The sequence below is a fragment of the Pelodiscus sinensis genome, chromosome 6, assembly GCF_052426305.1.
Source record: "Pelodiscus sinensis isolate ZL-2025 chromosome 6, ASM5242630v1, whole genome shotgun sequence".
Taxonomy (NCBI): Eukaryota; Metazoa; Chordata; order Testudines; family Trionychidae; genus Pelodiscus; species Pelodiscus sinensis.
The window spans coordinates 72,692,617-72,705,127 of record NC_143057.1 but is presented as its reverse complement, the minus strand read 5'-3'; the positions used below and the strand labels follow the sequence as shown (position 1 = coordinate 72,705,127).

Here is a 12,511-nt window from a genome sequence, read left to right as displayed (position 1 = left end):
AGTAGCTTATTATAGCATCATAATATTAAAGGTCTGCATGTGTTTCCTTTCTAATGTCTGTTTCTTTGTGGTGTATGAATAACATATTAAGGAAATTTCATAGTTAAAGTTTAACTTCACCTCTAAATTTGTGGAAGCTAAGTTAGTCCTTTGTGAGAGTGTGAGGGGGGAGTGGGAGCAGGAGGTTAAAAGAACAGGTATTTTATTTTTTAACTTTTGAGTATTCCGATAAGATGTTTGTGGATTATGATGATGTGAAAAATCATAGCTATCATATTTCATTTTTGTAACATTGTTCTGAATCTTTCCAGGTGTATCAAAATCAGAGCTTCAGTCTAGAAATTCCATATTGGATTTTTGCTGCTGTCTTCTAGAAGAACCAGTATTGGCTTTCTGGGAAAGGCTTAATTTATTTAAGTTTAAAATTAACCAATGTTATTTTCTTGTCTGCAAATGAAGCTGGGAAATAGGAACACACTATTTTTAATACATGCTGTCTGATACTGACTCATACTGTGGTCTTTGGAAGGTTGCTAAGAGCTATGATTAGTATAGGATTTTGAAGCTGAATAGTGATATAGATGAGCTAAGAATTATTATACAAATAGATTTCCAAAAAGAAGTGTTGGATTCTGGCATGACCTTAACATAAGACAACACAATAACATCAACTGAATTAAGTCAGGTTTCCACAAGGCTGTGCAAGATTTTCCAGAGCGTCATGGAAGCTGTGAAAATCCTAGCCACCATTTTTAAATGAAAACTCTGCCCCAGCCCTGAAATCCCTTTTTGAAGTTCTAGCTTTAAATTAAAGTAACAAATTCCTACTGTACAAAAGGCAACACTACAAGTACTTTTTGAAAATGAGGGACGAGCAAATGATTTAAATGCTTCACAAACACCCATAGAGACTTGCACCTCAGAAAGAGACTGCAAAATTGCAGCCATGAACTCCCCTCTTCTGCAGGGCAGGAGCACAATGCATTTAAACTCAACACTCAAACTGGTACAGCTTATCAATATCTGTTCCTAAAGTCAATCTAATTACGCAACAATTCTCTTTAGAACTTCTGCGCACAAGAAAAAGTTGCGTTGGTGAATAGAAAAGTAAGTGTGCGGTTATATAACCAGAAATATATTTTTCTTGCACTATATAATAGCTAGTGTAAAATATATATTTACTGTGGCACTAAAATAAAAATAATCTGTATTCATCTATTCTCAGCTGTTTGTTAAGAATGCTCCTGGTCAGGCCTTCTCACCCACATGGGGGGAAAAGGGGACAACTGCCCCAGAGCCCACAATAGAAGAGGACCTGGCCTCCCATCTGCCACCACTGATGGACACCCAGGCCCTTTAAATTGCCACTGGGATGCTGAGAAGTGCAATCTGGGTGGCTCTGAGGGCTGGAGTGGACAGGCATGGCACCCACCCTCCACCCCTTCCATCTGAGTCCCTGCCCCTTCCGGAACTGCAGAGCTTTCCCTCTGTCTCCCCCTCACCCCACACACACACTTGTGCAGGGGCAGTCAGCTCCCCTGCTTCTGGTCATACAAAATTTCTTCTGTTAAGATGTAAAGGTGACACAGCCTTCTTGATGGTGATAGCACTGCACCATAAGAGACTGGCAGGTGAAGCAGACTACCAATGCAACACAAAGCAGGATACACTTTGCTGTACTGGCTTCTATGGACATTAAAAGAGTTTCATGTCAAAAGGATAACTGAACAGACTTATTCAGATTAAGTCTAATACCAATACAACTAGTACAAAATGCTGCAGCACAACTCCTCTACAACTCAGGCTTAAGTGAGCGCATCAAACCGGTCCTCTACCCTCTACACCAGCTTTCCACAGTACTGAAAACCAAGTTCGAGGTCTCAGACCTTATCCTCAAAGTGCTCCATTTCTTGTGCCCAAGATACCTAACAGACTGTCTAAAGCTCCAGGAGAAAGACTGTAGTCAAAAGATTCGCTCCTGTGGCACACTGGAACTCTGAGCAGGAAGAGGAAAGCATGTCCATGGAAGAGAGAGAACCTCAGCCCATGGAAGGTCTGAAATGCTTTCTTCTCCCAGCACAAGGCACATTTCTTTGACCCTGACATCTCATGTGAACTCATAGCAACAGGTGTATTTATTTAATAAACAAAGGAATATACAAACCAACAAACAACTCCTATCAAATCAAGACACTTCACTGCACACACCTCTCCCTTTGATAAGAGAGAACAAACAGCACGTGGCAGATGGGGTCATGAGGCTTAATGCATTGCTGGAGATCCCCTCAGGTATAAGAACAAGAGGGACATAAGAATTTAGAGGACAGAACAGTGTTTTATGGAGAAACATTCATTATCTTAGTGAAGTTTTATCGTTCTGAACTCAAACATGAGAAAAATCATCTCCCTTTTAAATAAAGTACTAAAAAGCATATAAAAGTATTTTAGATATGAGGATAAGCTAAACACAGTGAATGACTGTAGCACAAATTGTCAATCACATGTTAGGGCATGGCTGAAGTGCACTCTGGTAGAACCTGCAGCCAAGGAAGAATTCATTTTCTAGGTTAGTGATATTGTTGCTGTTCTCTGCCAGGGAATGATAACTGAATTTTAGCCATTGTATGAAAACAGCCCTGCTACCAGATGCTTCCTGGAAGATGCATTAATTTAGTACAGCTCCAAGATGCCACAGGCAGCTCTTCCCACTTTGTGAATTATGACACATGGCTCCAAGCCTCTTAAAAATGTGGTGCATATACAGCACTACTGCTACAACTGGTCTTCTCAACAACAGAACCCAATCAGTACAGTAGGTCCCATTTCAAGCCTGAAGTAAATGTATACAGCCATTCTGAAGACTGGATTTTAACACGGCAACACTGACATTAACTTTGACACAAAACACACACACCTATCATTTACAGAAGGTAATTAATAAAGTGTTATAGGATGATCATACCATAAAAGCAGCCAGACTCCTTTGGGGTGAATCCCAGTCAAGGCAACTGTTAACATAGTAGGCAGCATTTATGAGCACCATGACACAACGCTTCATGCGGATGAAATTCCGTAATAGCAACTGTAGGAAAGATGAAGAGATGTAAATCCATTCAGAAAAAACAAGACTTTGAACTATTAGGAGAGCTTACATCATCTTTAAGATCATTCTTATTAAAGCAAGTTGAAAACTAGTTTAGTGTACAGATCTAGACTATCAGTATGCAATGAAGAATGGAAAGGGGGAATGAATCTAGACAGTCGTACAGGTCAGTTTATCACCTGTTGAATTTAACTCTAAAGTTTATCATTTTGAATGCCTTTCAAATGATTGTGTTATCCCAGACATTTCAAATATTGTGTTTAAAAATATAAACAAGAATATGAAAGGTCATTTGCAAAAATTCAAGCATTATTTGATCACTGAAGTTTGGAAGTTCAAGTAAATAAGTTGACAAAAATTTTCAACATTGGGTACCTAAAATTAGGCTCTGCAGTCTACCTAAAATTAGGCTCTGCAGTCTATATTTAGGCAGCCAAGTGACTGGCTTGATTTTTCCAAAGTGCTGAGCATACTGTAGTTCCCAAGTACCTCAATGTAATTTGAAAACATCTTGGCCTTTATTTTAAAATTATGTACAAACCAGAGCTCTAATCAAACAGAGTTCACCTATATTCAGTACATCCAATTTCCCCCCTTTGCTCTAAAGTATCTTTCTATAGTTGCTTTTGCAGGTCATCCTGTATTTTCTAGCATTTATCACTGTAACCTTAACTATATCTGCACAAAACCAAGCCATGAGGAGGAATAGGTTTCAACTCACAGTGAAAACTCTTTAAATTACCTCAAATGATGATACCTAATTTGTAAGAGAATGGAATGTAATGATGATTTTTTAAATTTAAGTTTTGAATTAACACATTGAATGTAATCTGTGAAAGCAAAATCCCAATGATCAGGAAATTTAGACATTCTAAAACACTCCTGTATCTCTCTCTATTTCAAGACCTCTCTTTGTAATTTTTAAACTGTCCTTTTCCTTTATATGATGTATTATAAGTTAATACCCTAAAGCTAAGGGAGGGTATTTAAAAAGTTGATTGCCATTGCCAACTGCAAGTACAATAATGATCATTTTCTGTTAAGAAAGTAGGGAGAACAAACAACTCTTGAATAAAAGGCCTTCTTGTTTGTTTGCTGTAATGATGGGGGGTGGGGGAAAAGCAGTTCTAGAACTGCTTTCCTTACAGTAGTGAAGACAGACAAGTATTTTGCCCTTTACAATCTCTTTAGTGAAATACAATGGACAGTGCATATATAATTCATGTGGCAGATACTGCAAATCATATTAATGTTTATGAAGGCTCATTACTACATGAATAGGCTACCATCTAACAAAGTAAAATTATTTAAAACCATCCACATACCTAACACAAACTACAATAAAAACTCTACTCTTCACAGCCTGAATACTCAGCTCCCCATAACTAAAATACAGAACTGTGGAAAGTAAAAAATACATCCAATGTAATTTAGGATAAAAACTTAACATTTGTCTTTATAATAATTACCAGAAAATATTGTAACAAGGAGGCAAACATATTTGAAAAGGAAGATGGGTTTCTGATCAGACACCCCTGAAAACTTGTAGGTTACTTGATTTTGGTTGTCTCATTTGAGATTGTAGTAGAACAAATTAAAACCTAGCTAAAGCAATGTTAATATACTCCTTATATGTGAAACAAAATAGAATACTTTCAGATTAAGGTTAAGGGCAAAAAATTGTGACAGACTAAATTTACGCCCACCTGTGCTACAACCTGACATGTGTGGACACACTATTTCTATAGAGTTCTTCCCCACAAATTTCCTGGAAATCAAATTGAAATTTACAATGAACTGATACATCATAATATATGTATATATGGTTTTCTTTCTTCAATCTCACTATTTAGTTTTGTAACGGATAATGGAAGTGTAATTCTTTTTCTCCTCTGAAGTTTGACATGAGGTGTTTAGAAGCTTACACCCAATAGTAAGTCATTGCAAAAGGATTATTTTTTTCCTACACTTTACCTGTTTAGACAGTCTGTTTTCCTCTTCAATGTACTTCTGTTCTTTGGGCATTAATGTTCGTATGCCGGCTTTTACCTATACATCAAAATGTGTGTCAATGTTATTAATTTACTTAATACTTACTAATAATACAGACTTCAATTTTAAATAATTAAGTTTCAAAGTCGTAACTGCCAAGCCCATAAAATATAAAAATATATATAGGCACAAGTTCCTATATCTTACATTATCAGAAATAGCAGCAGCAGCACAGCGTAACAAAAAGAGTGGGTGTGCCAGGCAGTGGCAGAAGAGTATTCTGTAGTATACATCAAGGTTTAGAGAGAATGAAGAATGACAGAAATTCTCTACAAATCAGGAACAAAAGCTTTCATGAAACTGAACTCTTTAGCAGTACAAAAAAGCCAAAGTTAAGACTTACAGCATTAAAAATCACATCTATTTCAAGATAGATGACCCCCTTTGTTGGCCCTGTCAGCTGCTTGTTTTTCAAGACGTAGGCTTTCTGTTCACCATTTTGAATCTGCGGGAAAAGGACATGACAGCCGTCTGTCTCGCGGTCTCCACTGAATACACTTCCACAGTAACCTTTGACCCCCAGCTGCTGAAACTGACAGAGAACCCAAAACAACTGTGGCAATTCTGACAAGTACCTGTTCATTACCAGGACCAAGTCTGTCAGGAAAAATTAACTATCATGGGATTCAACATGGCCGTGAATTGAGTATGTTAAAAATTTTAGTGTTCTTATTACAGACCTTGGTTGAGAAATGACAGACAGAGCGGAGATATTTTTATGTTTTTCTTAAGCAAAAGAAATACAGTGCAATATGTCAGGTGAATGAAACTTACAGACAGCAATGGTATGGCAACTTTGCCCAGAAAGTCAGCACTCCGATCTCTATCTTCGTCATAAACTGTCACTTCAAGAACTGAGTGGACATCTTTAATATTGCTATTCAGGAAAAAAAATATACAGAGAGAAGTGGGGGGGGGGGGGGGAGAGGGGGAAGAAGAGTAACCTGCATCAATGGTTACCAAGGACAAAAACAAAGTTAGCAAAGAACATATATATATTTAAAAGGCAACCTGGGTACAAAATTTAGGTAAATTAAATGCCCCTGAATGCAGGCAAACCACAGCATCGATCACTTCACATGCAGCATGGCAGCCCTACTATTTGCACAGCCTTACATCATGAGACAGATTCTTTAAATACTCTACCTGGTTTGTGCACTGCAAGAGTTACAATGAATGACAATGCAGAATAGTACTAAGGGATTTACAGACACAAACAGCAGATTTGATCGCCATAAAAGACTATCACTTAAAATATTACCATCCTTGAAATAATTTCAAATTACAACCTCTGATAGCTGTAGCTCTCCAAATTAAAATAAATAATCATGAACTAGCCGAGTATATTTTGGACTCCGAATGAGCCCTCTACTTCCAAAATTCCAGCAATCCAAGCTATGCAACAGACGCACTACAACAAATTTGGAAAGAAGTATACAAAGCATATAACATTATTCGGCTGCTAGATATTAAATAGTCCATTACTGTGCATAGCAGATGGCACTGTATGTTATAAAATCCTATCTGAGGTATTCAGATTTTTGGTTTGGAAAAAGAAACAAAAGTTGTTTGGCAGCTCTTGTTCTTTGATCTAACTGCTAACTCAGAAACATATATTCAAGAAAAATGATTCAGCTTGAGTGAAAACACACATGTAAGCAGTTTCTTAAAGGCAAAAATCAAATTTGCAAATATCCCAAACAACTGATACAATTATAATATTACAGAAGATCCTGTGAAGATCCTTCTTGACAATCTGTATGGGATTTTCTATTTGATTTCTGACCAATTTTTTTTTTTTTTTTTTTTTTTAAAAGGACAAAAGTGATTCCTTATTCATAGAGCACTGTCTGGTAGTAAAGATTAATTAGTTAGTGATCCTTTTAGCAGATAATTAAAAATAAATGAATGAAGAATTTATCATGTTTTTACAGATCCATAAATGAGAACTATGTGAGGAAACTACTATGAAGTACAATTGTGGAATTTTCCTTTTGTTCTGTATTCATTACTGAGGTCCTATCACAGAGAAAGGGAGCTGAAGTCTACAGATCGTATAGCATAGGCTGTAGATGACTGCCTAATTTTGAAAACAGGAAAATTAAATTAGAGGTTATTTTGGGATCTAAAGCAATACTTAATATTCTCATTTATGCCAAACACACAAAGCTAATGGTTTTAGAGGGGATTGTTTTCAGATTTGAGCAGCAGAATAACTCGGAGCCAATAAATTTTCTGATCATCGGTGCTGTGCTGCACTCAGGAAGAAACAAAGTATTTAAAAAGAAAGAAGGTGGTAGTTAATTCTCAGAAGAAAAAAAAATCGGCTTTGAATTTGTCAAAACTTATTGTTTTCAAACCCAGAGAGAAAAAAAAACAACTTGCTCCAATTCCCCAACAAACTGAATGTTTCAGAGACTACATTTTGTCCAGTAGCATCACTGCATGAGAATATAGAATAGTGTTGTGGCAAAGTATCACTGGATATTATTGTGGCAAAAAGAGGAAAACAATAATATATTACAGATAACGGATCTGCTTTATTTTTTCTTCCCACAGTTAAATAGTATTTACATTTTATAAGTTAATAAGCATCAACCTATTTCCAAACTCTAGGCCCTAGTCACGTGACGTTAGTTCATTCAACTGTCACTGAAGTTAACGGCAATTTAGAATGCTCAACACTTCACACTTAGCATCTCATAGCAATGGAACTTCTTTTCTTTCCGTCAAAGCAACCAAGTCTTCATTTTTTGAAAACATTTGTTATCCTCAACTAAATTTCTTTTCAACGAATTATTTGGTTTAAAAATAACCATGTTAAAAATCTAGCTTCCTGGTTTAGTGGTAGGTAGCTCTGATTTTAAAACTTACAATGTGAAGACTTTGTTCCATTCAGGGTTGAGATTCTTGTAGACTGTATGCGTCAGCAGTCTGTCATTGTTCAACTCAACTACACAAAATGGGTCACTTTTACCTAGAGAAAGAATATGGAAGAAAATCCATGAATATTCTGCACCTAAAACCTTATAGAACCCTCCTCTCAGCTTGGATTTAAAAAAAAAAAAAAAAAAAACGTAATGACGAATTCACATGTACTACTCTTCTCATCACAAATTGCATGATCCTTCAAGGTGCTGTGCACAAGGACACTTCATATAGACTTACCCCCTATAGGATAGGTTATATAGTTGCACAGATCAGATAATTAAATCATTCTGGCACACAGGAAATTAAGAGGCATAATGCAAAGCAAATTATTCCGCTAATACTTGGTTACATATTTTTCCTCACATAATAACAAAAATTAATTCATGAAAGTGAATGGGGTAAAGAACATCCAGCTCCAAGTCTATTTTTATTTTCATAACCATTACTTGAAGGCAACCACTTCATTTGTTGCATCATTTCCCCCTCACATATGATCAATAAAATGAAGTACCATTTGCTGAACATTACATGTAAATTTCAACATGACCTGATGCTGATGACTTAAAACCAAATCTATGCTTATTTATATGCACAAGCATCCTATTTAAATCAGTGTTTAATATAAGGTACATGTGTATGAAAAGCTGCATATATGGTTGTGAATCATTAAGAGTTTCAACGCATAAGTGCCAAGCACCAAAATAACTTAGTCCTATAGATTGAGGGAACTACGCCTCCCTCACACAAATTAACAAGAACTAAAGAGGGGTTCATCTTTGTCTTTGGTTTGTCCATAGAAAACAAAGCATTTGAGAGTTATTGAATGTTAGCATAAGCTCTCCACAGTCAAATCTGCATCCTAAGCAATTATATTTCACAATGTCTTCAATATTCCTGTAATACAATATCATGTATGGTAAGAACACAAATTCAGTGGTTTGATGGAGCTATATTAATGATATTAGGAAGGCATGTAATTTGTTCATACCTTATACAAATGACAATGAAATCAATATTTAGACAAAGCTCTCTAGAGGTCACATCTTCCAAACTGCAATATTGATTCGGACTACAACAGAGGTTAATGTGTATATTATTAAGTTTAATGATAAAGAATAATTGTTTTAAAGACTGTGAATTACAAGCACAGTGGACATTTACATTCTATAGGAAACAGAATATCACTGAATCTTTTACATTAAATTTGGAGGGGGGGGGGGATGCGGAAGAGATGGATATAATACGCATCTTGGAAAGTTTACCTGCCATATAACAACTCTAGAAGGAAGTTAGAGACTGATTTCTCACATTTCTTATGTTTTCAATATTTCAAAAGAAAATTAGAACAAATGTAGTAGCTGAGCAGAGTACACTTATTGTATCACATCCTTTGTTCACTTGTATTTGCATATGATTGTACAATATGATGTGTGAAATCACTGTATAGACACAGGAATGTGGTTAAAAAGTTTTCTTGCACTGCCATGTCCAACATACCCTTTACTATAGTAGGAAAAGGAAATAATGAAGACACTCCGTTTGTTTACTGCAAACTTTGAAAGATACAGGCAGTCCCCGGGTTACGTACAAGATAGGGACTGTAGGTTTGTTCTTAAGTTGAATCTGTATGTAAGTCGGAACTGGCGTCCAGATTCAGCTGCTCCTGAAACTGACCGCCAGTTCCGACTTACATACAAAATCAACTTAAGAACCCCAGGCGTCCCCAAGTCAGCTGCTGCTGAAACTGATCAGCAGCTGATTCCAGGAAGCCCGGGGCAGAGCAACTCTGCCTCGGGCTTCCTGTAGTCAGCGCTGGTCAGTTTCAGCAGCAGCTGACTTGGGGACGCCTGGGGCAGAGCAGCTGGGGTGCTGCTGGGTTGCTCCAGTAGCGCCGCTCCTCGGCACTACTGGACCAACTCAGCAGCACCCCATCTGCTCTGCCCCAAGCGTCCTGATTCAGCCGCTGCTGAAACTGACCAGCAGCGGCTGAATCAGGACGCCTGGGGCAGAGCAGCTGGGGTGCTGCCAAGTTGGTCCAGTAGCACCCAGAGCGGCGCTGCGGGACCAACCGGCAGTGCCCCAGCTGCTCTGCCACAGGCGTCTGGAGAAAAGCCTAGTCTGCTGGGGGGGGGGGGCGTACTAGCTGCGCCCCCCCCCCCACCCCAGAAGACCAGGAAGACGCGGGCGGCAGACCGAGACGCACCACGGTCCCACCACCTGGGTCCTCCGCTGCTTTGCTCCCAGTCTCCCTGGTCTGCCAGGGAGACGGGGAGCAAAGCATCTGAGGACACCAGCAGCGGGACAGCCGCAGGGCGTCTGGGCTGTCCCGCTGCCGGCTTCCCTGAAGCTTTGCAAAGCCGCCCGAGCCCCCCCGAGCTTTGCCTCGCTGCCCGAGCCCCCCCGCGGCTTTGCTCTGCCTCTTCTTGGTCTGCAGACCAGGGAGACGCGGAAAAAGCCCCGGAGGACACGGGCGGCAGGACCGCGAGGTCCCGCAGTCCGTGTCCTCCGGGGGAGCCCCGTTCGTAACTGCGGATCCGAGGTAAGTCAGATCCGCGTAAGTCGGGGACTGCCTGTATATCACTGTTTTACATAACTCTCTTCTTCACAATGTTATATAAACACCAGTCCAGCCAAGAAGGCCAAATAAGAAGTTACAAATAAGAAGTTACGTGAATCATGATAGCATGCTCTTGCTCCTATAGATTGGATCTAATGTTTTTGGAAAGCAGACAATCCCCTGTACATGCATAGTACAAACTTTTTCAATTTGTCAGACAAAGGAAGAAACAATGTTGACCTCGCTTTAAGACATAAGGCAATACCATGACAGTTTACACGAGGTGTCCCATATCCTCTTTGCTACGTGGAAAGAAGTTTTATCACCACAGCCACCTCCACCAAGCAACAACATCTCATTCTAAAAGGAGGGTAGAACTCTCACACGAGAAGACAAAGACTAATCAGTCTCTGACCATAAGCATATTTTTCCATATACTAGAGCCCTCATATCCAAGTTAAGCAGGTATATAACAAAGCATCTAGTTACAAGGTGAATTCAGCCTTTAAAGGTCCTTGGGCTATACCAGTGCTAGTGTTAGCTTGCCTCATGTGGAAGAAGTAAGTGGCAAAAGATCACATGATTAAGATAAGGCCTGTGGTGAGAAGAACAGCAGCTTGTGTTTCAATGAGGGAGGAATAAGAATGGGGGTACAGGTTCAAAGAGAGAGACTTGGAACTATTCTTTATAAAGAGATGGAGAGCAGCCAGGAGGGCCAGGAATACAAGAAGAGACAACAGGAAGATGACAATGCAATTTTGGACCATAAAAGACAAAGAACTGGTTGTTTCAACTCTGATAACCCACAGTAGAGGGTAGACATGGTCATATACTGCCACCTGTGACCCTCCCCCCCCCCCCCGAAAACAAGGTACGAATGGAGGAACTAAAACCTCAAAGGGGTAGAAACTGAGCTCAGAAGAAGAGCAGCATTTGTTTGTTGTGGGCTAAAGGGCTAGATCACCACAGCCATCTGAGGACACTGGGAATCAGGAATTCTAGGAACTGAATGACATACTAAAGAAAGACTGACACAGAGGCATCTATCATCTTCCGCTGTATGGTAAAGGAGTGAGCAAACTTTACTCAGAGCTGGAAATCAATGTTTCTCATTTTGAATAAGAGGACATCATCCACAAAAACTAATCCAGAGAAATCTTCCAATTGCTCTTTCCAGACATCATCTTTTTCTTCCTTGTCTTCAAGACACAAACATGAATTGGTGGCTCCTCCATGGTATCTACGGTGGTAGATCTCTCAACAGCCTCAGCACATTGTTCTCCTGAGCAAGTCAAGTGGGTATGGCCCTAATCAATCTCTTCCACCAAAGCTCTATATGTGCAAGATGCAGCAGCAGAGGAAACCTTGTTTATTTTAACCACATCATCTTCCAAATGAAAATTATTTATTTCAGAGCAAATTCTTCAAGTAATGTAGCTGCATGTTTGTATCTCTTTCCTACTCTACCCTGCCATGCCACTAACACACTGCAAAGAATTAAAATATATTTAGAACTATAAGTATGGCACGATTTGGTTAAAAGCCTGGGTACCAAAAGGTATTGATGTTCTCTAACACACAGAAAGGTCAATTAGATGATCATGTTTCTCTCGGCTTTAAAATCTGATTTAAAAAAAAGACAAATATGGGCAACCAATTCTTCAAGATGTTGTCTCCTCAACTATTTATTTTAAATACTGTCATGAAATTGCCAACAGGTAAACTTTATTCAGATGCCTTATAGGAAGACAAACAAAAATGAGACTATTGGTGGTGCTTTTCAAAGTCTCTTATTATTTTAGAGCCTATTTCAAACTAAATGAAGTCAATCGGAGTCTTTTACAACTAATTTCAATGGCTTTGGAGAA

At 38.8% G+C, this 12,511-nt stretch overlaps 1 protein-coding gene across 5 annotated transcripts in view; it reads right to left on the bottom strand.

The window, feature by feature from the left end:
- MCTP1 (multiple C2 and transmembrane domain containing 1) overlaps nt 1-12,511 on the bottom strand; it is a 395,876-nt gene that overhangs the window by 138,697 nt on the left and 244,668 nt on the right. For all 5 annotated transcript variants that reach the window (XM_075932144.2, XM_075932147.2, XM_075932145.2 and 2 more), the window contains 5 exons: nt 8,030-8,132; nt 5,930-6,032; nt 5,499-5,600; nt 5,078-5,152; nt 2,963-3,082 (listed from right to left, as the gene is read on the bottom strand). In XM_075932144.2, coding sequence (XP_075788259.2) covers nt 2,963-3,082; nt 5,078-5,152; nt 5,499-5,600; nt 5,930-6,032; nt 8,030-8,132 — 503 coding nt within the window. The remainder of the gene's footprint in view (nt 1-2,962; nt 3,083-5,077; nt 5,153-5,498; nt 5,601-5,929; nt 6,033-8,029; nt 8,133-12,511) is intronic.